General features: G+C 52.1%; 1 protein-coding gene across 2 annotated transcripts; it reads right to left on the reverse strand.

Moving 5' to 3' along the window:
- Positions 1–5,976: 5,976 nt before the first annotated feature.
- On the reverse strand, positions 5,977–25,616 carry ABCD1 (ATP binding cassette subfamily D member 1). 2 transcript variants are annotated; one of them, XM_012757206.3, is made up of 10 exons: positions 24,166–25,612; positions 20,970–21,150; positions 14,558–14,700; positions 14,305–14,473; positions 13,507–13,601; positions 11,426–11,571; positions 10,895–11,040; positions 7,746–7,830; positions 7,390–7,515; positions 5,977–7,254 (listed from the first exon to the last, which is right to left on the reverse strand). In XM_012757206.3, exons 1-10 carry the CDS (start codon positions 25,063–25,065, stop codon positions 7,005–7,007), a joined length of 2,241 nt encoding a protein of 746 aa, XP_012612660.1. In that variant the 5' UTR covers positions 25,066–25,612; the 3' UTR covers positions 5,977–7,004. The 2 variants fall into 2 exon arrangements, with proteins under 2 accessions (XP_012612660.1, XP_075855825.1); XM_075999710.1 differs by lacking the exon at positions 11,426–11,571 and having other exon boundaries at positions 10,895–11,051; positions 24,166–25,616.
- Positions 25,617–25,640: the final 24 nt, after the last annotated feature.

A 25,640-nucleotide genomic window follows, 5' to 3' on the forward strand; every position in this document is an offset into this window, starting at 1 on the left:
GACATTGTTTTCTGAGCTATCTGGTGCCTCCAATTCTCATGCAAACTCACCTCTGCTGCTGGCTGCCTCCCATCACATTTCCCGCCCGTGTTAAAAAATTTATTCTGGATGGCATAATTGGTAGAAGTTTTACTAGTATATAATTGAGCAAAACAACACAACTTTGATAAATAATTATTATGTATGAAACTACAATTCTGTTGGACATATATCTCTTCCTGAAATGCAGAAGTGGAGACATTAGCTTGGTTAATCACTTTGGGACCACACTCACCTGCCGCAAAACCTTGCCCACAGCCGGCACTCATAGTCCGCACGATAGTTTGTGCTGTGCATTGACAACGAATCCATTTTGCTCTTGTGTGATGAGGAAAGCTTTAAAGCACTGAAAGCTTGTTTTACTTTACAGGCAGCTTTACTTGTAATGTAAATCAGAATAGGTAACATATACATATATGTTTTCATTACGTTATTTTTAAATGTTCACAATTTTATTTTGATAAATGGAAAATTAGAAAAGTCATATCACGGCTGTCAGCTAAAGTCGACGCTCGGCTGTGTGCCTTCATATCACGTTTGTTGGCTAAAGTCGCTGTGCGCGTTCATCTGTGGCTATCGACTATAGTTGACGCTGGGCTGTGCATGTTCATCTGTGGCTGTTGACTACAGTCGACACTGGTCTCGAAGTGGTTAAAGGAGGCCACATTTCAAATGGTTTCTTTTCCTGATGCCTGGGAGCCTTTTACCCTGTCAGGCAGTGTACCATGGTGCAATGCCTTTGTCTTGTCTACTGGGGTTAGGTTTGTGGGAAAGGGCACCGAACACCTTTAGGTCAGAGCACAAGTGCAAGGAAAATGCAGGACATTGGTTCCTTGGGACCATCCATGACGGCACCTCCCACAGAGTCTTCACATACTTTTGAGGGGACATGTATCCCAGTGTAAAGACTACTCTTCTAGACAATGAAGTTAGACCACTGGCAAGAAATATGCAGAATCACATAGCACATTCTCCCTTCTTTCTGGCTGTACACTTAGACCATTCCAAACAGATGATGGATGATCCATTGCATTACTGAGATGGTCAGCATATGAAATTCCACAAACATCCTGAATAATGTCATTCTTTTATTCAACTAATAGTCATCGTGCACCTCGCGTGTCAGACACTGCTCTATTAGGCACTGAGGATTCAGGGTCAAACAAGAGGAGCTTTGGGAACTGAGTCAGTAAGACCCGGGATGGTGGGATGGTGAAGGACGGGGGAGACAGAGGGTCTAAGATGATCCCCACAGTTCTGCTTGGGGCACTTGAAAGGAAGTCAGAAAAAGAAGCCAGGTTGGAGAGAGATGGTGATGAGTTTGGTGTCTGGTCTGCGGGGGTATTGCAGGTAGAGGCAATTGGCTCCATGGGCCTGGAGTTTAATCAGAAGATACAAACAATCATAGTTCATGAACTTTTTTCAAAATTGGAATGCAAAGAATATTCACCGAGCATGTACTTTACACCATGTATTGTGCAATTCTCAGGTGTTTTTTTTTTTTTTTTGAGACAGAGTCTCGCTTTGTTGTCCAGGCTAGAGTGAGTGCCGTGGCGTCAGCCTAGCTCACAGCAACCTCAAACTCCTGGGCTCGAGCAATCCTTCTGCCTCAGCCTCCCGAGTAGCTGGGACTACAGGCATGCGCCACCATGCCCAGCTAATTTTTTATATACATATCAGTTGGCCAATTAATTTCTTTCTATTTATAGTAGAGACGGGGTCTCGCTCTTGCTCAGGCTGGTTTTGAACTCCTGACCTTGAGCAATCCGCCCGCCTCGGCCTCCCAAGAGCTAGGATTACAGGCGTGAGCCACAGCGCCCGGCCAATTCTCAGGTGTTTTAAAGATGAAGAGACTTGCTCCTTTGTCTTCTGAAGCTCTCAGGCAGCAGACACATAAGAGAAGGGGAAGAGGTAAATCCCCGAAGAGCAGGTTTAAGTTTGGCTCTTATGCTGGCCCTGGTCTCCTAATGGAACCAGGGAGCTGCTAAGCAGGAGAGTGTCTGTCATTCGATGCTCTAATTTCCTAGATAGACATTGAGGCAGCTTCTCCCAGCACTGACATTTAGGCACTGCTGATACCCTGAGGGATCTCTTTTCACAGGCACTGCTCCTTCTTCAGCTCAGAATGCCACTGGAGCCACAGAGAAACACTGCAGGACCTTCTGGAGACCTGACACCCCAAGATGAAAGGCCACCTCTCATCAGCTACGTAGAGAGCTTTGTGGGGACCACCAATGCGGGAAGAACCTGGACTGTTTTCTGGAAAAATATCCTATTTTATTTTTTTAAATTCCTCCCTCCCCCCAAAATATTCTAGAGTCACCTTAAATATTCTCCATATCTGGCAATGGGGGCTTAATAAGAGAATATTCTTCACTGAAGTGTACACCATGTTTTTCCTAAGAGGAAACACGGGAACTTCACCTTGAACAAATCCATCTTCCAAGGCGGGAGGTGGTGAGCTTTTCCCTCGTTTGCTCTGGTCCCCTAAATCAATGATCACCCCTCCACTCGTTTTTCTGGCTTGTGAAATTTCCCTGGTAGGTGGTCCTCTAGTTTCCTGTTGTGAACTTGAACTCAGCAATCCCTCTGCTCTCTTTTTAGTGGTGTATGGAGGAGGCAAAGGCCAAGCATGAGTCCCAGCTCCTGTGGTGCCTTTGTCCTTTCTGGTATCCTTTGTATTTTCTCTCCTTCCATTCTTGCTACAGCTGTGTCTATTTTACCACTTTCAAAGAAACAACTTTTGTCATTGTTGGTCTTTCTGTATCCGTGTCATTAATTTTTGCTGTCTTTGTGATTTCCTTCTACTTTCTTTGGGTTTACTCTTTTGTGGTTAGAAAAACTTCCTGAGTTGGCCCTGGTCTAGCTGTTTAAGGCTATCCGTTTCATTTTCGTTGCTGTTCAGTTCTAAATGTTTTTAGATTTTCATTATAATTCTTCTTGGACCAATGAATTATTTGGAAGTGGTTTTTTTTTTTTTTTTTTTTTTTTTGAGACAGAGTCTCGCTTGTTGCCCAGGCTACAGTGAGTGCCGTGGCGTCAGCCTAGCTCACAGCAACCTCAAACTCCTGGCTCAAGCAATCCTGCTGCCTCAGCCTCCCAAGTAGCTGGGACTACAGGCATGCGCCACCATGCCCGGCTAATTTTATATATATATTAGTTGGCCAATTAATTTCTTTCTATTTATAGTAGAGACGGGGTCTCGCTCTTGCTCAGGCTGGTTTCGAACTCCTGACCTCGAGCAATCCGCCCGCCTCAGCCTCCCAGAGTGCTAGGATTACAGGCGTGAGCCACCGCGCCCGGCTTGGAAGTGGTTTTTAATTTAAATTTCCACACATATGGGAGGCCTTAATTTTAGTTTTGTTACCTATCTGTGATTTTATTTTTATTGCATGGAAAACATGCTTCATGTGATGCAAATTCTTTCACTATTTGTTGACACTTGTTTTGTGGCCCAGGACATGGTGGGTTCAGTAAATGTTCAAGGTGAACTTGAAAAAAATGTGTAGTCTCTAGTTTTTGGATGTCCATTAAATCAAGCTTGTTCAATTTTTCTATATTTTTACTAATTTTTTTCTGCTTGAACTATCAATTCCAGTGGGAGGAGGTATAATTTATTGTGGAGAATTTGCTAATGTATTAATTGCTCCTTTTCCTGCTACTTTTTCGGTTTCTATTCATTTGAGGCTCTAACATCAGGCAGGGGCACCCAAGTTCAGAATGGTTAACACTTCTGAGTGAATGATTTATCATCATGCAGCAACCTCTCATATCCCTAATGATGTCTTTGCCCTGACACCTACTCTGTACAATATTACCTTCTCTCCACTAGCTGACTTTTGTCCATCTGTACCTAATAGGGCTTGGTGGCAGATCACAAAACCATTCTAGTTATGCAAATTGCAAAGAAAAAATAAATAAAAGGAACTCATTATCAGGTGTGTATGACTCATACAAACTTGGGAAGAGATGGAGGAACAATTCCCTGGCCTCGGAATCTGCCACCTCTCCTGGATCAGGAACAAATCCTAACCTTAACATGTGGATAAAATGTAGTCTACACCTCAATCTCTAAATGAGAGAGAGCCCAAGAGCCTCCCCTGGCTGTCTACACTGAAATGTCAACTGCCATGTGCCTCTGTGGCCCACACCTCACTGAGGAGCTCCAGCTCCAAGCCCACTGCCTGCACACCTACGGGGGGTGGGGGGACCCTTCTCCTCAGGCCTGCCTCTTACCCAGCGCTGCCTCTCTCTGTCAAGGGTGCCGTTGCCCACCAGCCCTCCAAGGCAAAAAGGCAGGAGCCACCTTGCCTCTCCCTTCTGCTGCCCCCATGCCTGTTGAGCTCTTCTAATTGTTTGAGTCTCTCTGGGACTTCAGGCCTCGGCTTGTCCTGTCTGGGCTGCTGCAAGGGCCTTGCTCTCTTCTCTCTCTCTCATGTATCAATCATGTATCCACCTATTATTTCTCATTTATCTAGCCACAGCCAGTCATTATCAATCTGTCTATCTGCTAGCACCCATTCCCTATCATCTACATACCATATGTCTATCAATATCACCCACCACTCCATCCTCTTCTATCATCTGTCCATCCATCTATCCATCACCTATCATCTACCTATTTTTTTTTTTTGAGACAAGAGTCTTAAAGTGAGACAGAGTCTTACTCTGTTGTCCCAGCTACAGTGCCATGGTGTCAGCCTAGCTCACAGGAACCTCAAACTCCTGGGCTCAAGGAACCTCAAACTCCTGGGCCTTCTGCCTCAGCCTCCCGAATAGCTGGGACTACAGGCATGCAGCACCATGCCCGGCTAATTTCTCTATATATGTTTTTAGTTGGCCAATTAAGTTCTTTCTATTTTTAGTAGAGACAGGGTCTCACTCTTGCTCAGGCTGGTCTTGAACTCCTGACCTTGAGTGATCCGCCCACCTCGGCCTCCCAGAGTGCTAGGATTACAGGCCTGAGCCACTGTGCCTGGCCCCCATCTACCTATTTTTTGAGGTGAAATTCACATAACATAAAATTAATCCCTTTAAAGTGCACAATTTAGTGGCATTTAGTCCATGCACAATGTTGTGTGGCTATCACTTCTAATTCCAGAACATTTTCTTTGCCCCAAAAGGAAACCCTATCCCCATCAAGCAGCCTCTCCCCCTCCCCCAGCCCCTGGCACCCACTGATCTGATTCCTGTCTCTATGGATTTGCCTGTTCTAGACATTTCACAGAAACAGGATCACATACTATGTGGCATTCTGTGTCTGGCATCTCTCCCTGAGCATAAAGTCTCAAGTTTCTGCATTCTGTAGTCTTCATTCCTTATTATGGCCAAGTGCTATTCCACCACGGGCCAGGCCACTTTTTGTTTGTCCATTCATGCCCATGGGCACTTCAGCTGCTCTCATCCTTTGGCTGCTACGAGAGCCTTCGTGCGTGAAGGTTTGAACTACTGTTCTCTGGGCTCCGACGCTGGTGGCCGCCACATCTCGCCAGCTCTCGTTCCCAGGACCCACCCGCACATGCAGCCACGAGGCCTACCTGATGTTGTAGCCTCTAGCCAAGCCCCTCCCTGCCCCTGCACTTGGCATTTTGCTCCTAATTCGCCCCTGAGCCTTTGTGCAAGCATGTCCCTCTTCCTAGAAGGTCTAGATGCAGTCTTCCTCCTCTGTGCTCCCCACGCCCCTACTGGGTGGCTCCCCAGCTTTCCCTAGTCCCTTACTCAGAGTCCTATTCGGGCTCAGCCAATATTTTTGTGCAATGCTGTCAATGGTTCCACCTCCCCGCCACCACGTGAACCCCAAGAACATGTAGCTAACGATGCCATGTCTTTGGGTAGGGTAGGGGGCAGCAGCTGGCAGTTAGGCCCACTCCTTTCCTAAACTCACCCTCTTTCCCACAGGCAACCTCCTTCCCCAGACACCAAGGCAGGCAGGTGAGATTGTGTTTTCCAGAGGAGGTTTTACTGAAGGGCTGAGGGCCCGGGAAAGGCACACGGCGGCAGTGGGGTCTTCCTCATGGGTAAGAACTGGCTCTGCAGAGACAGCTACCCAGCTGACCCCTCTTTGGCACTGAGCTGGGAACATGGTGCCCTTGCTCCTGGCTAGCAAGCAGAGGCCTGTGCCTCCCAGTGGTGGCTGGCAGTGTAGGCTGGTGGGCAACAGCTGCCCAGGGACTGGGGTTGGCACTGGTGGCAGCCAGGGCCCACAGACTCAGAGGCTGGGCTGCCTCCCCTGCTGGCAGGTACTCACATTGGCAGCCGAGGTGGCTACAAACAGGAATCCAATAAATTAGGCTGCAGAAAGGGAGAGGGCTAGAGCTACGTTCTCATAGCTGCTCGGTAGGTGACACTGTGCAGCGCTTTCTCATGAGGGCTCTTCAAGACTACTAGTGGGGAGAAGAGGATGCAGACAAGGAGCTCTGTCTCACTGGGTGTCCTGTCTGGCCACTGTTATGGCAGGAAGGGTGTCCCATCTGGCTGCTGTTATGGCAGGAAGGGTGTCCCACCTGGCTGCTGTTATGGCAGGAAGGGTGTCCCATGGGACGGGAGCCTCAGCTGGCCACTCTGGGGTATGGGCTATATGGTCTTCGAGGGACTGAAGAGGAGGGTAAAATGGGGACTTGAGTCTTATGAGGGAGGTGGCTCGGCACAGACTCTGGCTGGCAGTGGTGAGCAGCAGCCTGGGGGGGTATCCCTGCTCTCCGCTCAGTTGCACTGGTGTGGGGTCAGTGTGGGGGCCACCCTGAGCCCCAAGCTCCTTCCCCACAGAAAAGTAAAGGACTCGCTTCCCCAAACAAGGCACAGTTACTGTGGAACAGCCCCCAGGGTGCAGGCAGGTGTGGGGAGGGAGGCAGGAGGCCCAGGAGGAGGGAAGGCCATGCAGGGGCGGGCAGGGTGGGTGCTGCCATTTCCTTCATGTGTTCCGAGAGCTTGGGAGGGGCGAGGGCCTTGGGGCAAGGGGCCTTCTGTCAGGTGGAGGCACTCTGAAGGCCACTACCTGGGCCTTCACTGCTGGGTGCTGGCAGCTGCCCCGGGGCCACAGCCTCGCCCAGGATCTGGCAGAGTTCCTGGAGGCGCCGCTGCATCTTGGGAATGCCTGCCAGCTGCTGTTCCAGCCGCTGCTTCTCCTCGGTCAGGCTCAGGCGGGCGGCCGAGTCCAGCTTCTCGAACTTCCAGCCACCCTCCCCGTCAAACTGTAGCAAGTGTGTGTGGTACTTCCTGGCCAGGAGAGAGAGAGGGACAGGGAGGCAGGCAAGGGTACTCAGCAGGAGCCACCTGCCGGGCTGCCAGGCCACTCTCCTCCCAGGGATGGCATGCTCCCTCTGACTCTGGGCCAGAAGAGAGGGTACCTACCACAAGGAGGACCGGTGGGTGATGGAAAGCAGGGCGATGCCAGCATCCTTGGCCGCCTGGAAGATCTTGCCTTCCACGTCGATGCTCACAGCGCTGGTACATTCATCCAAGAGGGCATATTTGGGCCTTCGGGGTTGGGGGACAAGTGGGAGAGTCTCCAGTGCCTGACACCGCAGGCCTCCTAAGGGCAGCTGCTTTCCTCCTCTGGGGGACCCCAGAGAGCTCACCTGCCCGAGCAGGCTCCCCAGCTCCCCCACCCAGCCTCCTGGGAGTGCCTGCTGGCTCCAGAGGGCTCCCTGGGCCCCAGGGAGCTGGACTACCCTGAGTGCCCTGGGAAGCCACCTCTGAGGGCTCACCTGTGGTAGAACATGCGGGCCATGCCGATTCTCTGCTTCTCGCCCCCCGAGAGGACGTCCTTCCAGTCACACACAGCCTCCCAACCTGGGCAGGGGGCAAGGGGCTCTGCTCAATTCCACAGGGGCTGGGACTGCGGGGACCAGTCCCGGGAGGCAGGCAGGGAGGGCCAGAGCTTGCTCAATGGAGCTGGGGAAACAAGTCTGAAGGCATGACGAGCACATCTGACTCCACAGGAGCCTGCCCAGCTGCATGTTTATATTCTGTGTCCTTGTCTGTCTGTCACACATTTTTTTTTTTAAGAGACAGGGTCTCACTCTGTCACCCAGGCTAGAGTGCTGTGACATCATTACAGCTCACTGCAACCTCCAACTCCTGGGCTCAAGCGATCCTTCTGCCTCAGCCTCTTGAGTGGCTGAAGCTACAGGTGCAAGCCACCATGCCCAGCTAATTTTTAAATGGTTTGTAAAGCAGGGTCCTGATATGTTGCCCAGGCTGGTCTCAAACTCCTGGGCTTAAGAGATCCTCCTGCCTCAGCCTCCCAAAGTGCTGAGATTACAGGCCTGAGTCATTGTACCCAGCCTGTGATGCTTTAATAACTGAAAAAGAGTTGGATATTCTGAAATTAAAAAAAAAAAAAAAGAGGCCGGGTGTGGTGGCTCACACCTGTAATTCTAGCACTCTGGGAGGCTAAGGTGGGAGGATCGCTCAAGGTCAGGAGTTCGAAACCAGCCTGAGCAAGAGCAAGACCCCATCTCTATTAAAAATAAAGAAATTAATTGGCCAACTAAAAAAAAAAAATATATATATATATATAAAAATTAGCTGGGCATGGTGGCACATGCTTGTAGTCCCAGCTACTTGGGAGGCTGAGGCAGGAGAATCACCTGAGCCCAGGAGTTTGAGGTTGCTGTGAGCTAGGCTGACGCCACGGCACTCTAGCCCCAGCAATAGAGTGAGACTCTGTCTCAAAAAAAAAAAAAAAGTGTTAGGACTGGAATTTTGTTTCTCCCCAAAAGATATGTTGGAGTCCTAAGCCCAGTACCTTAGAACATGACCTTATTTGGAAATATGGTCTTTACAGAGATAATCAAGGTAAGATAGGGTCACTAGGGTAGATACTAATCCAATATGACTGTGTGCTTATAAAAAGGGGAAATTAGGACACAGGGACACACAGAGGGAAGACAATCTGAAGAGACACAGGGGGAAGACGGCCATCTACAAGCCCAGGAGAGAGGTCTGGGAACACAGCCTTCCCTCACAGACCTTAGAAGGAACCAACCCTGCAATACCTTGATAGCCTCCCAAGCCGGGAGATGATCCGTGTCTGCTGCTCAAGTTCCCCATCTGTGGGACTTTGTCATGGCAGCCACAGGAAACTCCTACAGCACCTGACAGGGTGTTAGTGAAGAGCCAACCCACATTCCCTCGGTGGGAGCAAACAGCCTTGCAGAGAGCCCAGCGATAGCCACAGTAGTCTCCCAGAACAGAGGCTCCTCCCTGTACAGACTGGGCCCTCCCACCGCCTGGTGCCAGCGCCTGGGTGAGGACAGTGTGGCAGGAAGAGCTCCTCCTCTCCTACCGACCATTCTGTTTTCTCACACGACTAGAGTCTTTGGCAGGGCACACAGCTGCTCAGAATAAAGATCATATTTCCTAGTTTGCGTTATGCTGAGGTGTGATCATGTGACTACACTCTGGCCAATGGGGTATAAGTGTTTTTAAGTGTTACATGTGTGGCAGCTTCTGGAACTTTCCTTAAAAGACAGAAGGCATTTCTTTGCCCCTTCCTCCTCACTTCATCCATCCTACAGCCTAGATGTGGATGTGATGGCTGCAGCAGCCATCCTGCATCATGAGGTGACTTTGGGAATGGAGGCTTTACATAGCAGAGTCTTCGCAGAGCAGGGCTGGCCCACCAACCAGCTGTGGCCTGAGTCTCCTAGGACTTTCACAGCACAGTAGGATAAGCTCATGAATGATTTAAGCCACTACTGGGGGGAGGCATAGTTCTGTTACTCATAGCTGACTCAATCCTAACATGCCATGGTGGTTGGCCACAGGCCCTGGGCATTCAGGGGTGCCAGAGAGGACAGGAGGAGGGTGCACTCCCAGGCCAAGGGCAGCAGGAGCAAAAGAGGCTGGGCCAGGGGCTATTCCACTGAATTCATCACCTCTGTCCCTCCCTTTCTGCACACCCATGATGGGCCCTTCCAGGAATTACTTCCTTCAGTGCTGCCCAGAGGGAGGAATTTGACCTAGCCCCTCTCTCATGCAGATAAAGGAAGTCTCAGAGAGATGAGGTCTCTGCTCACAGTCATCTTGCGCCTATTGGTGGGGGCTGGAAGCAGAATCCTGATGCTCGGATTTCACTAAGAAAATTGGACGCACCCTCCATTCTGGCCCGCAGCTGGATTGGCCTCCCCTCCTCCCTCCCTCCAGGCACAACGGATATTGCAGTCAAGCAATGGGGAGGGACACAACATCTTTCCTTGTCACCAGCCTGTGTCTCCCTCTGGTGAGCACTGGCTCAGTGTTCCCTCTGCCTATCCCCTCCTCCCCCACCCTGCAAACTCCAGGCCATCCACACACACCTGCACTTACCTCCTGCCTGGCTGCCCCTGCTACCACCCCACAGCCTGTCCTTCACATGAGAGCTGGGTCATCTTGCTCAAATGCAAAACTGACCTGTCACTTCCCTGCCTAAAGCCTTCCAGGGCTGCTTCTTTCTGATCCCTCTCAAGGAAAGCCCAGGCTCCCACCTGGTCCAGAGGGTCCTCCATGAGCCAGACGCTCCCTGCCACCAAGCCCAGCTGGCCCTACCGTCCTCTGGCTCCCAGACAGCCTGACTGCTCAGCATTCCACAGGTCTTTGCTCAGACCTCTCTTCTCTGGGGGAGGGTGTCCTGGGTCCCCCAACAAGATAAGTGGCCCTGCTAGATGCCCCCTTCCCTAGTGCACTCATGCCACCTGGGGCCACCTATTTACTGCCAGTCCTCCCTGGTAGGCAGGTCTCAGAGGCACCTAGCACTTTGAACTCTTGGATATTGAGATAATCTTCATCCCCTGGGGGCCAAGGGGGAAAGGCCAGGGGTAGCAGCAGGTTTCCCATCAGTCTTAGGACAAAGGGCATTTGCCCCACCCCCTACCTCCTTCTCGCTGCAGGATGTGGTGCAGGTGCACGATGTCCAGGATGGCTTCCAGGTGCTTCTCCGAATAGCCTTTCCTTTGCATGTCCCCCACTGAGTCTGGGTAGATCACCTGGTCGCGCAGGGAGCCCACGGACATGTAGGGCCTGTGAGAAAGCTGCATGTCCACACAACATACTCACGTGCACCCTGTACACCAGCATGTGCCCACATACTCATGTTGACACATGTGCACACACATGCACACAGGGCACATGCACACACGCCAAAAGCATCTGCAGGCATGTGTGCACACACCCCTTCCACACAGCTGAAATGGACAGGCGAGTGATTGGGGTGGTGCTGCAGGGAACAGGTGCCATAGCCCCTCTGGCTTTCCTAACATGCTACTTCTCCACCGTTTTCTGGGCTCTGTGTTAGGCCACCTCCGATTGTACAAGTAGGAAGAGGTAGGGAAGAGACAGGGTACAGGGCTCTATTCCCCCTACCCTCCGCCCCGCAGGTCCCTCTGGTGGTCCCAGGCCTTCTCACCTCTGAGGGATGTAGAACATGCGCTGGGGCGGGGGCTTGTAGAGCACACCCCCATACGTAGGCCAGAGCCCGCTGAGGATGCGGAACAGAGAGCTCTTGCCGCAGCCGTTGGGGCCTGTGATGAGTAGGTGCATGCCCTCTTCCACCTGTGGGGGTAGCAGCCCATGGCACCTGGACGGTGTGGGCCCCCCTGCACTCTGTGCCCTCCTTCCCAGCCTTGGGAAGCTCCCAACACCTGACCCTGGCAGGTTGGCCCTTCTTGTCCTCTTGGTAAGGGGACTGCAGTGCTTGGGGGATGGGGTCCAGTGTACAGAGCCCTAAGTGAATGGGTGGCTCCAGACACAGGGAAATGGCCAAGACCCAGCCCTGTCCCCAAAGGCCCTAACATGCCCAGAGAACACAGGGCCAGCACAAGAGAAAGGGCCTATTCTGCCATACCTGAATGAATAGGTGTGTTCCAAGACAGTGTCACCTTCCATCCCATTTGCCCCCCCACTTCACTGGGAACCCAAGCTTGAGGTCAAGTCTTGACCCTCTTTAGGGAATGCCCTGAAACACGCTTTCTTTACAGTTCTAGACTTAGAGTACGAGCCCCACTGCCAGTCTCCCTGCCCCCACAACCCCCTCTGCCTCTGTGAGTGCTAGGGTGCCACAGAGATGCCACTGTGGCCCTGAGCCCAGCATCAAGGACGTCATGTCCCCCAATTTGCCAATCATATTATCCCACCAGAGTTAGGGAAATGCCTACTGCAGGAACAATGCCAGCTGGCTGGGGCAGGGGAAAGCACAGGCCACGGAATCAGAGATTTCCCAGGTCACCACCATCACCACCATTAGCCTCTCTTAGTCTCTGTGAGATCTACAGTAACGACGCTATGCACAAGGCTCTTGGGAGGATCCGAGGTCGTGGCCTTTGGCTTACATCAGGCAATGTTACAGGTGGAATTGTGTCCCCCAAAATACATACATTGGAACCCTAATCCCCTGTACCTTAGAGTGTGACCTTATTTGGAAATAGGGTGGTTGCAGATGTAATGAGTTAAATTAACACAAGGTCATGCTGGAGTAGAGTGGGACCCTGATTCAACATGACTAGTGTTCTTATAAAAAGGGCACATTTGGACACAGACACACCCAGAGGGAGAACGCCATGGGAAGACAAAGGCAGAAGTCGGCTGATGCAGCAGAAGCCAAGGGACCCCAAAGGTTGCCAGAAACCCCATGCCCAGGGAAAGAGGCCTGGAATGCACTCTCCTGCACCATTCTCAGGAGGAACCCACCCTGCCAGCACCTCCATCTCAGGCTTCTGGCCTCCCGAACTGGGAGAGTCTGTTTCTGGTGTTAAAGCCACTGGGTGAGGGCAGCCTCCGGGTACTAACACAGCCATACAACGACCACTTCCCAAGGGTGGCACCTGGTGCCCTGCTCATGAGGGCCATGGTGCCTTTGCCTGCTTATGCTTCCCCAGGGCCAGCCTGGGAACCTCCACTTTGCATCTGCCAGCTACGGGCTGCTCCCCGTCACCCCTCGAATGAATAGGGGCAACTGTTAGGGGCAACAAGAACACACCACTGTATTATGCTGCTTGGGGTAAGGACACAGGCCGGGCCTCCAGAGCCCCGCGTACCCCCTCCTCTCACCTCTTCTTTCCTTTCTCCCCTGCTGACCCAGCCCCTTAGCCCCTTGCTCCCCCCACCTGCTGCAAAGGCCCAGGTTGGTAGAGTGGCTAGAGTTGAACCAGAGTCTCTAACTCTTGGCTTTCTCAGGAATGTGGGGAGCTGGCAACAGACGACAGCACCAGGAACACTTGGGTGACCCTTGACCAATCTTGGTAATCCCTAGTCTCCTTTATTAGCCTTAATTCTATTGCCTCAGAACAAATAGAGACACGTTGGTCTCTCATCTTGACCTTAGTCCACCTGCCACATAGATCTAGGGACAATGACCACTGCCAACACAGGTAGGCAAGAAGCCAAGGACTGAGGCTTGTGGCCATGGACCGCCAGGCACCCTAGCCCTGTCTGCTCAGCCCAGCCTGGTCAGCACTTCCGGGTCAGGCACCCCTCCTCCACTAGACCTACCCTGATGTTGAGGCTGGCCACCACCACCTCTCCTGTGGGCGTGATGATGGGGATGTTCTCACAGATGATCCCCTGCTCCACGTCCACCACTTGGCCTGCAGAGAGAATGCGAGGAGGGAGGAGAGGGACCGGCAGCACTCTCTCTGCCTTCTAGCAGGTTCTGCGTGCCCCCAGGTGCAGGCTTACCTGCCCCTGATAATGTGCCAATGGATGTCCAATAGGCATCATGCGGTCTGGGCCCCTTGAGAACACAGCCAGGTCTTCCAACAAGCCGAACTCCTCTCCCCGTGTCTAGTACTGCACCCCCGGCTGCCAACCTCTGGTCCCCCGGAACCCGAGGCATCAAATCTCTACTCCTGCTCTGGAGCTTTCCCCTTCCAGCATACTCCTCTGTGGCAGCCCACATACTGCAAGCAGACTTGATCTTTCTCTGCTACCCTGTGCGGGTGAGTGATCCTTTGCACTCAGGGACCACATCCCACTTTTTCTTAATGAATAATCCTGGCCAGGGCCCTTAGGAGGGCAACTCAGCAGGTTGGCCGGCAGCGCCTTCTCTGGGAAGGAAGGCTGTTGGACCTGCACCTCTCCCCAGAACCCTTCCCCAATGGCCCAGTTCACCCTGGCAGAAGTCCTCAGAGACCCTGCTGGGCAGCCCCCCACTCCTGGTTGGACTGGGACAGGCCAGGGGTACACAGTGGTCCCAGAGCGCCGGGGTGGGAATGAAGGAGAGGGGCTGCGGCAGCGAGTCAGGCATCTGCAGCAGAAAGGCAGGGACAAGAAGAGATGGGATAACCTTACCTAGGATCTTCAGGGCCCCTTCCACGTGGACACCGGACTGTACCATGGCCCCAGACCCTGCCTGAGCATCCTCCAGCTCCCCAGGCCTCTTAAAACGACAGTGCTGGACATCCTCAAATACCTGGAACATCTCGTGAACCCGGGCTGTGTAGCCAGCCAGCTCTGTCACCTGTGGGAAGGGTGACCTGGCTCAGCCCCTGCCAGCCATGAGAAGAGGGGCATGGCAAGAATGGGGCTGGGCCAGGGAGGGTACCTCCTTGTACGATGACATGATGCGCTCAATGGCATCTGCAGCCGCTGTGAGGAGGTTTCGGGCAATGGTGAAGGCTTCCGTGCGCTCACTCACCAGCTCCTCCCCCCTCTTCTCCAAGGCCGCCTTCTTCATGGCCTCTGGGTCTGGGGGGAGGGCAGTGACAGGGAGGGACAGAGAGAGGGAAAAGTCAAAAATGAGCCACTAGAGGGGAAGATAAATCTCTTCAGCAAATGGTACAGGAACAACTAGACACATGTATCTATGTCCATGTGCCCAAGAGCGAGCCCACCTCACAACACACATGAGAACTAACTCGTGGTGGGTCACAGGCTACCATGTAAGAGCTAAACTAGAAAATTCTGAGAAGAAAACAGAAGCTTCATGACCTTGGATATGGCAATTGTTCCTTAACTATCACACCAAAAGCATGAGCAACAAAAGAAAACTAGGTCAATTGAACTTCATCAAAATAAAACACTTTTGTACAACAAAGGGCACCATCAAGAAAGTGAAAAGACAACACACAGAGTGAGAGTGGGAGAAAGTGTTTGTAAACCATGTATCTCATAAGGGTGTGGTATCCAGACTATTATAAAGAACTTTTACAACTTAAAGATAAAAAGATAACCCAATCAAACAATGGGCAAAGGATCTGAATATATACTTCTCCAGCAAAGATAGACAAATGGCCAGTAAGCCCCTGAGAAGATGCTCAACATCATTAGTCATTAGAGAAATACAAATCAAAACCACCAGAAGAGGCCGGGCGTGGTGGCTCACGCCTATAATCCTAGCACTTTGGGAGGCCGAGGCGGGCGGGTTGCTCAAGGTCAGGAGTTCGAAACCAGCCTGAGCGAGACCCCGTCTCTACCAAAAATAGAAATAAATTAATTGACCAACTAAAAATATATATACAAAAAATTAGCCAGGCATGGTGGCGCATGCCTGTAGTCCCAGCTACTCGGGAGGCTGAGGCAGTAGGATCACTGAACCCCGGAGATTGAGGTTGCTGTGAGCCAGGCTGATGCCACGGCAACAAAGTGAGACTCTATCTCAAAAACAAAAACAAACAAAAAAAAACACCAGAAGATCCCACTTCACACCCAGTCGGGTGGCTAGAATTTATTTTTTTAATTTTTAAATTTTTTTTTTTAGTAGAGACGGGGTCTTGCTCTTCCTTAGGCTGGTCTTGAACTCCTGAGCTCAAATGATCCTCTTGCCTCGGCCTCCCAGAGTGCTGGGATTACAGGTGTGAGCCACCATGCCTGGCCAGAATTTAAAGGAGACAATAATGTATCAGGGAGGATGAGAAGCCAGAAGCCACCTATGCTGCCAGCAGGAAGGTACAATGGTGCAGCTGCTGTGGAAGACAGTCTGGTAGGAATCTTTTGAGGAGTCACCATATTTTCAGCAATTCCACTACTAGCTACATACCCAGGAGAAACAAAAATATCTGTCCACATGGAGACTTGTATATGAATGTTCACAGCAGCATTATTCACAATGGCCAAAAGACAGAAACAACTCAAGATGTCCATTGGTAGATGAATGGATAAAGAAATTGTGGTACAGATGTACAATGGAATATTATTCAGCCATAAAAAATGAATAAAGTACCGTTTCATCTTACGACATGCATTAGCCTTGAAACCATTATGCTAAGAGAAAGAAGCCAGTCACAAAGGCCACATATTGTGTGATTCTATTTCTATAAAATGTCCTGAACAGGCAAATCCATAGATACAGCACATTAGTGGTTGCCAGGGACTGAGGGAGGGGGAATGGGGAGTGATTGCTAATGAGTCTGGGGCAAAGGTGGGGAACTTGTGGCCTTTGGACTGAATCCAAATTTTACAGACTCTGCGGTTTCTTTATGGGGTGAAAAAATGTGAATATTTAAAAACCAACATTAGCCGGGCATGGTGGAGCATGCCTGTAGTCCCAGCTACTTGGGAGGCTGAGGCAGAAGGATTGCTTGAGCCAGGAGATTGAGGTTGCTGTGAGCTAGGCTGACGCCATGGCACTCACTCTAGCCTAGGCAACAAAGCGAGACTCTGTCTCAAAAAAAAAAAAAATAAAAAAAAAATAAAAACCAACAAACTATACATTTTAAAAGACTGGATTGGGCTGGGCACAATGACTCACGCCTTTAATCCTAGCACTCTGGGAGGCCAAGGCAGGAGGATCGCTTGAGCTCAGGAGTTTGTGACCAGCCTGAGCAAGACGAGACCCTGTCTCTAATAAAAGCAGAAAAATTAGCTGCGTGCCTATAGTTCCAGCTACTCAGAAGGCTGAGGCAGGAAGATCGCTTGAGGCCAAGAGTTTGAGGTGGCAGTGAGCTATGATGATGCCACTGCACTCTACCTAGGGTGACAGAGTGAGACCCTGTCTAAAAAAAAAAATGCTGAATGGTATGGTATGTTAATTACATCTCAATAACATTGATGTCAAAACTGAGCCAGTAGGCATCTGGCTTTGTTTCTTGGCACAAACATCCCTAGACTGCCCCCTGCCCTCTGTCCTGCACCATTGATGTCAGCCCCTCCTGGGACACACTTGGACTTTGTCACCTATGCCCAGACCTGTCTGCCTTTGAAATGCAAATGTCCCACTTTCTGACTATCCCTGCTATGCCCATTTCTCCCTCATCTCCACACCATGGTCTCTGATCTCCGTGCTCATGGCCAGCTTCTGTTTGGCCTCTGTTTTTCGCCAGGAGCTGCTCCTGTCTTAACTTGCTTCTCTGGACCCCATGGCAGCATCCTCCACCTTCCTTTGTCAATGGCCTTGACTCCTTTGACCCTTGCATCCCCCACAGGAGCAGGGTTTTTACACAAGGGATCTTCTGGAAATGGCGGTGGGGAGCAAGGAGAGGCCAACTCTGAGGGTCCTGGGGTGTAGGCTGAAGTGGCAGGAAGGAAGGTTTTGGGAAGAGCCTGAGGACTCCATCCAGGGGCATCTGTGATGCTGAGGTGGGGCCTTAGAGATCACTGGTGAGGATTGGGCAAAGAGGAAAAGGAACATAGAGTCAGCTCAGAGCAGTATGGGTAGAAAGGGGACAGGATAGATGGCCAGAGCACTTTGCATTGCCTTCTGGGGCCTGGCCGAGGAAACCAGGGAAATGAACTTGGAAGGGGATGGAGGTATTAATCCTGAGTCTAAGGTCCTTGGCCTTTCTTCCCACCATGCCCTCAAGGACACAGCCCTGGCCGGGCACTGTGGCTCACGCCTGTAATCCTAGTACTTTGGGAGGCCGAGGCTGGTGGATCGTTTGAGTTCAGGAGTTCGAGACCAGCCTGAGCAAGAGTGAGACTCCATCTCTACTAAAAATAAAAGAAATCAATTGGCCAACTAAAAATATATAGAAAAAATTAGCCGGGCATGGTGGTGCATGCCTGTAGTCCCAGCTACTCGGGAGGATGAGGCAGAAGGATTGCTTGAGCCCAGGAATTTGAGGTTGCTGTGAGCTATGCTGATGCTACGGCACTCTAGCCTGGACAACAGAGTGAGACTCTGTCTCCCCCACCCCCACCCCCAAAAAAAGGACACAGCCGTAACAGACAGTAGGGACTCAAGCCCTCCTCCTCAGATGTTCTTAAAGGTGGACAGTCACTGTAGACAAGGGGAAGGGGACTGAGGGTCTTTGTGCCCAGGGCTTCCTGGTACAGAGCTTTGGGCAGCTAATACCAGGGCCCAGCAAGGCCTCTGGGATGGAGTGAGCCATAGGTCCTGCTCCTCTTCTGGGCCCTCCTGCCTTACAGTCCAGCAGAGCAAAGCTTATCTAAATCCTCCCCAGTTGGTAAGTGCCTGCCTCTTCCTGCTGGCCCCCAGAGCTCTTGGCCTCACTGAAGCACCTGGAGTCCTCACTAGCCACCAGGTGCTAGGGACACTGAAGGGGCAAAATAGATCAAAATCCCTGCCCTCATCGAGCTTGCAGTCTAAGGTAGGGAGAGGAATGCCATAGATAAGGTATTTAGTTCTTAGAAGAGGATAAGGTGGGAAGGGGATGAGAAAGGTGGGTGGTGGGCAGCCCAGATCTCCCTTACAGGGTACCTGCCAGTAAAGCTCTGACAGAGGGAGGGACCAAGCCAAGGGGCAGCAGAGGAAAGGGAGCTCCCAGCAGAGTGTGCAGCATGTGCAAAGGCCCTGAGGCAGAAGCATGCCTGGTGATTTGAAGGAATAACGAAGAGGCTGGGAAGATGGAAGTGGAGCAGGTAAGGGCCAGGAGAGCACTTCACTCTTTTCAAAGGCCCCCAGGCAGGGTCAGGAGCTCAAGCTTCTTTGAATTTCCCCACGTGGAAACTCAATAGGGAGAGAATCAGAGAGATTTCTGTTTTGGAAACAGTGTATGTGTGTGTGTGTGTGTGTATGTGTGTGTGTATACATATAACTGAAAACCCTCTTGCCAGCAAACTGGATAAACTATAATACTGTTTAAACCAGAGCTGTGATTGAAGGAGAGCAGAGGAAATTCCCAGGAGCAAAAAGAGAAGCAAGCAGCCAGGTGAGCCTCTGAAATCCCCAGAGACAGACAGGCAGAAGGTTAGGAAGCTTTATTTGCTTAGCCTGAGCTCTAGGTGCACTGAACAAAAGGTCTCCTCTAGGAATTTGCAATTATATGTCTACAATTCAAATGAATTCAAATAAATACTACCTCCAAATTCAGAAACCAGCCCCCTTCTGCACAAGTTGAGAAGTTAACATGAAAATAGCCTCCAAGTGGTTAATTACACTGGACTGCTGGTCAAAATAGAAGGAAATACGGAACTACACCCTCCATTGAGGGCACACTGATACCCACAGAAGTCCCATGGCAATACCCACAAGGAAATAAGTGAAGACCTGTAGATGGACAGAAGATAAAGGTAGATTAGACCCCCAAGAACTTAAGATAACCAATCATTGATTTGATAGAGACTATGGATTATATATGATTAATATGATACACAGTATAAAAAGAATAGTTGAAAAGATGAGCAAATAAAAGACAAAAGCAGTTTGAAATTTCTATTTGAAAAATAAATTTTTTTGAGAAATAGAATCAAATAGAACTTACAGAAAGTTACTGAAATGTGAAAAAATTCAAGTTAGACACAGCCAGAGAGAAAACTGGTGAATTGGGGAGCAGGAAAGGGGTCTGAGCACTCTTCCAGGATTCAGCAGACAGTGCTACATGGGAAATAGTACAGAGAGGGGAAGAGATCCAGCGAAGAGAGTGAGAAGTCCAGCATATGGCTAGCAGGAGTTCCAGAGGAAGAGAGTGAAAGAATGAGAGCCATGCAACATTCGAAAAGATCATAGCTGAGAGTCTTCCAGAACGACTGAAAAGCCTGCATATTCAAAGGATATACAAGTCTCAAGGATAAACAGAAACTCACTCCTAAACACATCATAGTAAAACTATAGAATGCCAGAGAAAATTACAAAAGTACTCAGAGGAAAAAATGCAGGTTACTAATGGAGGACAATCAAACTGCTAACAGATTTTTCAACAGTTGCAGGAGAAAGAAGACAATGGAGCATTGCCAAAGGGCTGAGAGAAAATAACTGTCCGCCTAGAGTCCCACACCCAATTAAACTTTAGCTTGGGAATAAGGGTGAAATAAAGACATTTTCAGACAACAAAATAATCAAGAATTTCCTATGACAAAACCCTTGCTGAAAGAACTTTCAAAAGATGTCTATCTGGAGGAAGGTAACTGAACACAGAGAAAGGACTGAGATGTAAGAAGGAAATGGTGAGTGAAGAAACCAGCAAATTCGACAGTGAGCTGCAGCACACGAGGGCTGGATAGAGCAAGAGCAAAGAAGAAAAGGTCAAACCCAGCTCTGTGTCAGGCTACTGCAACAAGGCTGACAGGCGACAGTTCTCACAGCTCAAGTGTCCTAAGGCCCAGGAGGAGGAGGAGCTACTGATTAACCTAATACTGTGTCAAATATGCATGTTCACCTTTTAAAGGTAACCACTGACAGACTGAAAAGAGACTGAATGCTTGCAAAGCAGTAGAGGAACGAAATGAGAATGAAGAAAACCTGATCATCGCTAAAATAACAGACTTCCCACTGCCCCCAAAAGGCCCTAGGGTGAAGGTATCTACCCTTTGCAACCTGCAAAAGCTGTTTTAGGGGTGGGGAAACCAAGGCTGGAGCTAAAGGAGCTCACCCAGGTACGTCCCACAGCCTCCCCCCTCCAAGCAGCAGTTGGACTGACGACAGGAACAGGTGGGTGAGGGTACATGCACCTGGTGAAGTGACATGTAGTGTTTCTGAGTTGTGTGCAGGTGAAAGGCAATAAGGAGCTAAAAGGAGAGCCCAACCTCTGGTGACCTCAAGGCTGCCTGTAGGCCTCAGTGTCCCCAGAGGTACAAGACAGGGCTCTTGCCTCTGGCCCCCCTGGAGCGCTGGCTCTCACCTGACTCTGAGTAGCCGGTGGCAGTGATGATGGGGACAGCCACCATGAGCAGGCCTGAGGCACTCCACACATACTTCATGAGGAATTGCTCCAGCATGACATACCACAGGCGTTCCAGAAGGATGAGGTTGATCTGTGAGGCCAGGTCCTGGTAGGAGTGCTGCAGCAGGGCCAGCTCCACCTGCCGGGGATGACAGAGACAGGGAGGCTCATGACAACTCCCATGAGGGCAATGGTAGGAGTGCTGCTTACACGTTAGGCCATTTAATGGCATGACAAGGTGAAGAGCTGGGGGTTACGACTGGGCAGGGCCAAGTCTGAAACTCAGGGCTGGTGGGGGGTAAGGGACTGCCTACTATCACAGTGCAGCTCTCATCCCCTCTTTCTATTCCCTTCTGTTCCCTGAAAACAGGCCCAGGGCAGTCACTTTTCAGTCCTCTGCTGAACTCATTTCTTTGGGCTCCTCCCAGCACCCTCCTCCTGGCCCTGCTGTCCAGGCACGACCTCCCCTTCCCTGAGAGAAGACCAACAGCTCTAACATCTGACCCTGAACTAAGCAAAGAGCAGTACAGGAGAGCAAAGGGCAGTGCTCTTGGTTCTGAAAAACCTGGTTTAACAGTCTTATACCCCACCTCCCCCTCCTTTCCCACAGTTCCTTGGGGTGAGAAACTTGCACTGCATTTTCCCACCCAAACCAGGAGCCTGGCTCTTGCTCCCTTAGCAGTGGTTAGACTGCCTCTGCTCTCCTATCCCCATTCCCTCACTGGCCACCATCTATCATGTTTGGATGGGGACAGGTGGGAGAAGGAACCTGTGCAGGGAAGAGGGTAGCAGCAGCAGTCAGATGGGCAGAGGAGGGTGGGGGTGTCAGGATGTGCTCAGGTCAAGGCCACCAAGGCTCAGTCCAGGGGCATAGACCACAGCCTTGCCTTCCCACACCCATCTGGTGACAGCTACCCAAACTGGCACCATTTGCTGAGTGTTTTCACATCTCTCTCTATTTGATTCTCACCATGTCCCACTGCATGTGTATCCACATGTGCACTGTACAGCGGAACACTGAAGTCCAGATAGGCAAAATGATCTGACCAAGTCCATCCACACAGCCTAGTGGTGGAATTTGGACCACACTGGCAGAATTGTTAGGAGAACCACATTCTTGTAAATGACGCTTTGACTTACTGAGATTTACTTTGTTCTCAACCACTTAAGAGGTTGTGTGTATGTGTGTGTGCGTGTGCATGTGTGTGTTTAAATAAGCCTCCCTGCTGAAATCCCAGCAAGAACAGAATACTGTCACTTCTGCCCTAACCTGTTGATCTGAGCCTAGGCTGGTGTCCACGGGGACATCAGCCAGTGGGAGGACTGGAATGGGCCACATGCTTGCACAGCAAGGGCAATTGATCCACCCATGGGTCCTGTCACCCCATAGCTTTTCAGCAAAGGTCTATGCAGATAAGCTGTGGATGCACATGGGGCCCTCCAGCCCTGGGAAGCAAACTTTGGCCAATGTGCTACTTCCTGAATCTAGCCTGGGGGAAGTCCTTCAAAGAACCAGTGATCTCTTTTCTGCCCCCCACCACCCAGGTCTGCATGCACAGCTCAGGTTTCCTCAAGCGGAATCTCCCATTCCAGAAGTGAGCACACCTCCTCTGAGTGTCCTGGCAAAGTAGACTGGTGTTGAGAGCTGGCAGCCGTGCCAGCCAAGGCTGACAGTGTAGCTGCCAGTGATGTGCCAAGCACCTTACCCAAGGCCATGGCTGCCTGCCAAGGCCTTACAGTGGGAGAAGAGGAGAGCAGGAGAGGGGTTTCAACTGAAGGCCAGTGCCTTTTCTCCTAATCTGTAGTCTGGCCCACACCTGGGATGACCCTCTCTTCAGAGTTCAGGGACAAGCCTTTTTTAAAAATTAGGGACAAGCCTGCTTCTCTGCCTAGGGCACAGCAAATGAGATTTGGTCCTGGGGCAAGAGGCCACCTGACCCAGGGAGCACACAAGGTGGGCAGATTGCTCGAGGTCAGGAGTTCGAAACCAGCCTGAGCAAGAGCCAGACCCTGTCTCTACTATAAATAGAAAGAAATTAATTGGCCAACTAATATATATAGAAAAAGTTAGCTGGGCATGGTGGCGCATGCCTGTAGTCCCAGCTACTCGGGAGGCTGAGGCAGGAGGATTGCTTGAGCCCAGGGGTTTGAGGTTGCTGTGAGCTAGGCTAACGCCACGGCACTCACTCTAGCCTAAGCAACAAAGTGAGACTCTGTCTCAAAAGAAAAAAAAAAGAGCCTTCAGGAGGTGGATGCCATTGTGCCCCCCACCCCCACCCCCAAGCACTCAGGGAAGTGAAACCAAGTCGCTGAGAGCTGGGCTAGAGGCAGCTGCAACCTCAGGCACCAGGAAGGGGAGGGGCCGAGGAGAGATAAAGGGAGCACTGGCCTGGAGTAACCTTTCCCAGCGGCTGCCTGGCCCGCCCCAGCATGGGCAGCTGCCCACCAGGGAGCTAAGCGCCTTGGGCGGAAGGGCGGCCACACAAGGGGCAGGAAGTGTGTCCTGCCTGTGGCAGCCTGGGCCCAGCATCCCTAGCCTGAGGGTGTGGGGAGGCAGCTGAGCCAGTTGGTAGGTGGGCAGGCCTGTGGGCTCCGGAGGTCTTGACCCCCAAGTATGGCCACTGCCACCACGGCCAGGCCAGCTTGTTAACCTCCGCTTGGGCTGAGTCATGTCCATAATGCCTGCCAGCTTGGCCGGCTAGCTCTGCTGGACGCTGGCCTTCAAAGGGCCCAGGGGCCCGGGAGGGACCACACAGCAGGTCAAGTCCCATGGTCCCTGCTCCCAAAAGGCATAGTCTCCTCCCAGCTGGCTGCAGGAATGGGGCAAGCCAGAGCTCTAGCATCTCAAACCGCTAGGATCCACAGCTCTAAGTCCAGGACAACCTCCTTGAGGAAGAGAGGAAGAAGTGGCCTGGAGTGAGCAGGCTGCCAGCACAGGACAGTCCCCACCCAGCCTTCCTACTTCTCCATTTCTGTGCCTAAGTCCACAACTACCCAATGCCCTGCCCTCCCCAGCCCCCCCACCCCCCGCCGACTCCAGATGCTCGGCATCAGCCCTGGCCAACCTGGGCTTTCCCCACCAGTCATGGCTGCCTGCCCCTGGGCCTCCCAGCCACACACTTTGCTCCATGCCCAGTGCCCCAACCTGCCCCACCTCGTGGCCCCCATAGAAAGCGATCTCCTCCGAGTTGGCCACTACACGAGAGTGCATGTAGCGCAGCTCCCCCTTCCGCCGTGCCTCCTCTGCCACCAGCTCCCCAAACTTGGGTGAGAAGGCCCGTAGCACATTGGCTGTGAGGAATACCACGAGGCCAGCAATAGCCGAGGGCCAAGCTGTGCCGGCACCGCGTGATCGGGCCGCTCGAAGCAGGGTGTAGGAGGTCACAGCCACATCTAGGAGTGGCTTGGTCAGGTTGGAGTACAGGTGAGCCACAGAGGCAGCAAAAGCCACCACATCCTCTGTCAGAGACTGGTCAGGGTTTCGAAGCCGGCCATCCATGTTGCTGACTCGGTAGTAGGTCTGCTGGGAGAAGTAGAGGCTATAGGCATGGGCCACCAAACGGCTCCGGAAAGACAGGGCCAGCTGGCCCTCCAGGTATCGGATGGCACTGTTGATGAAGGTGGCAGGGAGGGCGATGAGGAGCCACTGCAGTAGTTGCCAGCCGAAGGCCCGTGGGTCCTTGCGCACGATGCAGCGGGCCAGCCTTCCATCCAGGCGGGCCACATATACTGACAGGAAAGTCCTGCTCACCAGGGCAGACGAGTGCAGTGCTAGCAGTCCAGTCTCCCTGCACAGCACCCGGGGGAACAGCAGCCGCAGGAGCCACAGGAGTCGCTGCAGGAATATCCGGTTCATGCCGGCCTTAGCCACTGTGGCCCCGGAGACCTCTTGCATGGACTCCCTGGTTGGCACCTGAAGGCCCCTGGCCGGAGCCAGGCACTGCCGCACCAGGGGGTAGATTTTGTGGACCCCATAGGCTGTGAGAGCCAGGACCACCGCTGTGCGCTTCAGCGTGGTTACCCGTGAGGTCCGGGGGGTGGAAAGCACCGGCATGTCACCTGGCCTGGCAAGCAGGGAGCTGGGACTGGTGCCTGAGGCAGCAGTTGAGGCAGGTGGCTGAAAGGGTTGTTGCTCTGACCCGGGGCTCGTCGTCTAGGCAACTGGAAACCTTGCCGTGGTCCCTGAGACTGTCGCTTTAGGCCCCCGAAGTGGTGCTGGGGTCCCTGGTGCGGTGGGGTCAGGGCCTTCCAGGGTCGCGGCTTCTTCAAGCAGTCCAAGTGGAGGAACTTGGCTGTCCTTTCGTGTCAGTCCCCTAGTCCCCGAGGTCAGAGTCTCAAGAGGTCTCGGCAGAGAGGGCGTCTCTTCCTCTCCTCTTCCTCCTCCCCTGGTGGCGCCCCTCCCCGGGGCACTAGGCACGTCGGTCCGCTCCACAGCCTGGCTGAAGCGACAGTGATTCCGCCACCGGCCCAGAATCCCCACCTTCCCACTACTCCCCAGGGGCGAGTCCGGGGAACTGTAGGAGGCGGAGGAGGGGCGAGAGGCGGAGTCCGGGCGCGGAGCACCCCACCCAGTTCTCGCCCCCCGGCGGAGCTCCGCCCCCTCGCCGGACCACAGAGACGAGGGACGAC

This window comes from Microcebus murinus, unplaced genomic scaffold, assembly GCF_040939455.1.
Source record: "Microcebus murinus isolate Inina unplaced genomic scaffold, M.murinus_Inina_mat1.0 scaf003_hap2_Mmur4.0, whole genome shotgun sequence".
NCBI lineage: Eukaryota > Metazoa > Chordata > Mammalia > Primates > Cheirogaleidae > Microcebus > Microcebus murinus.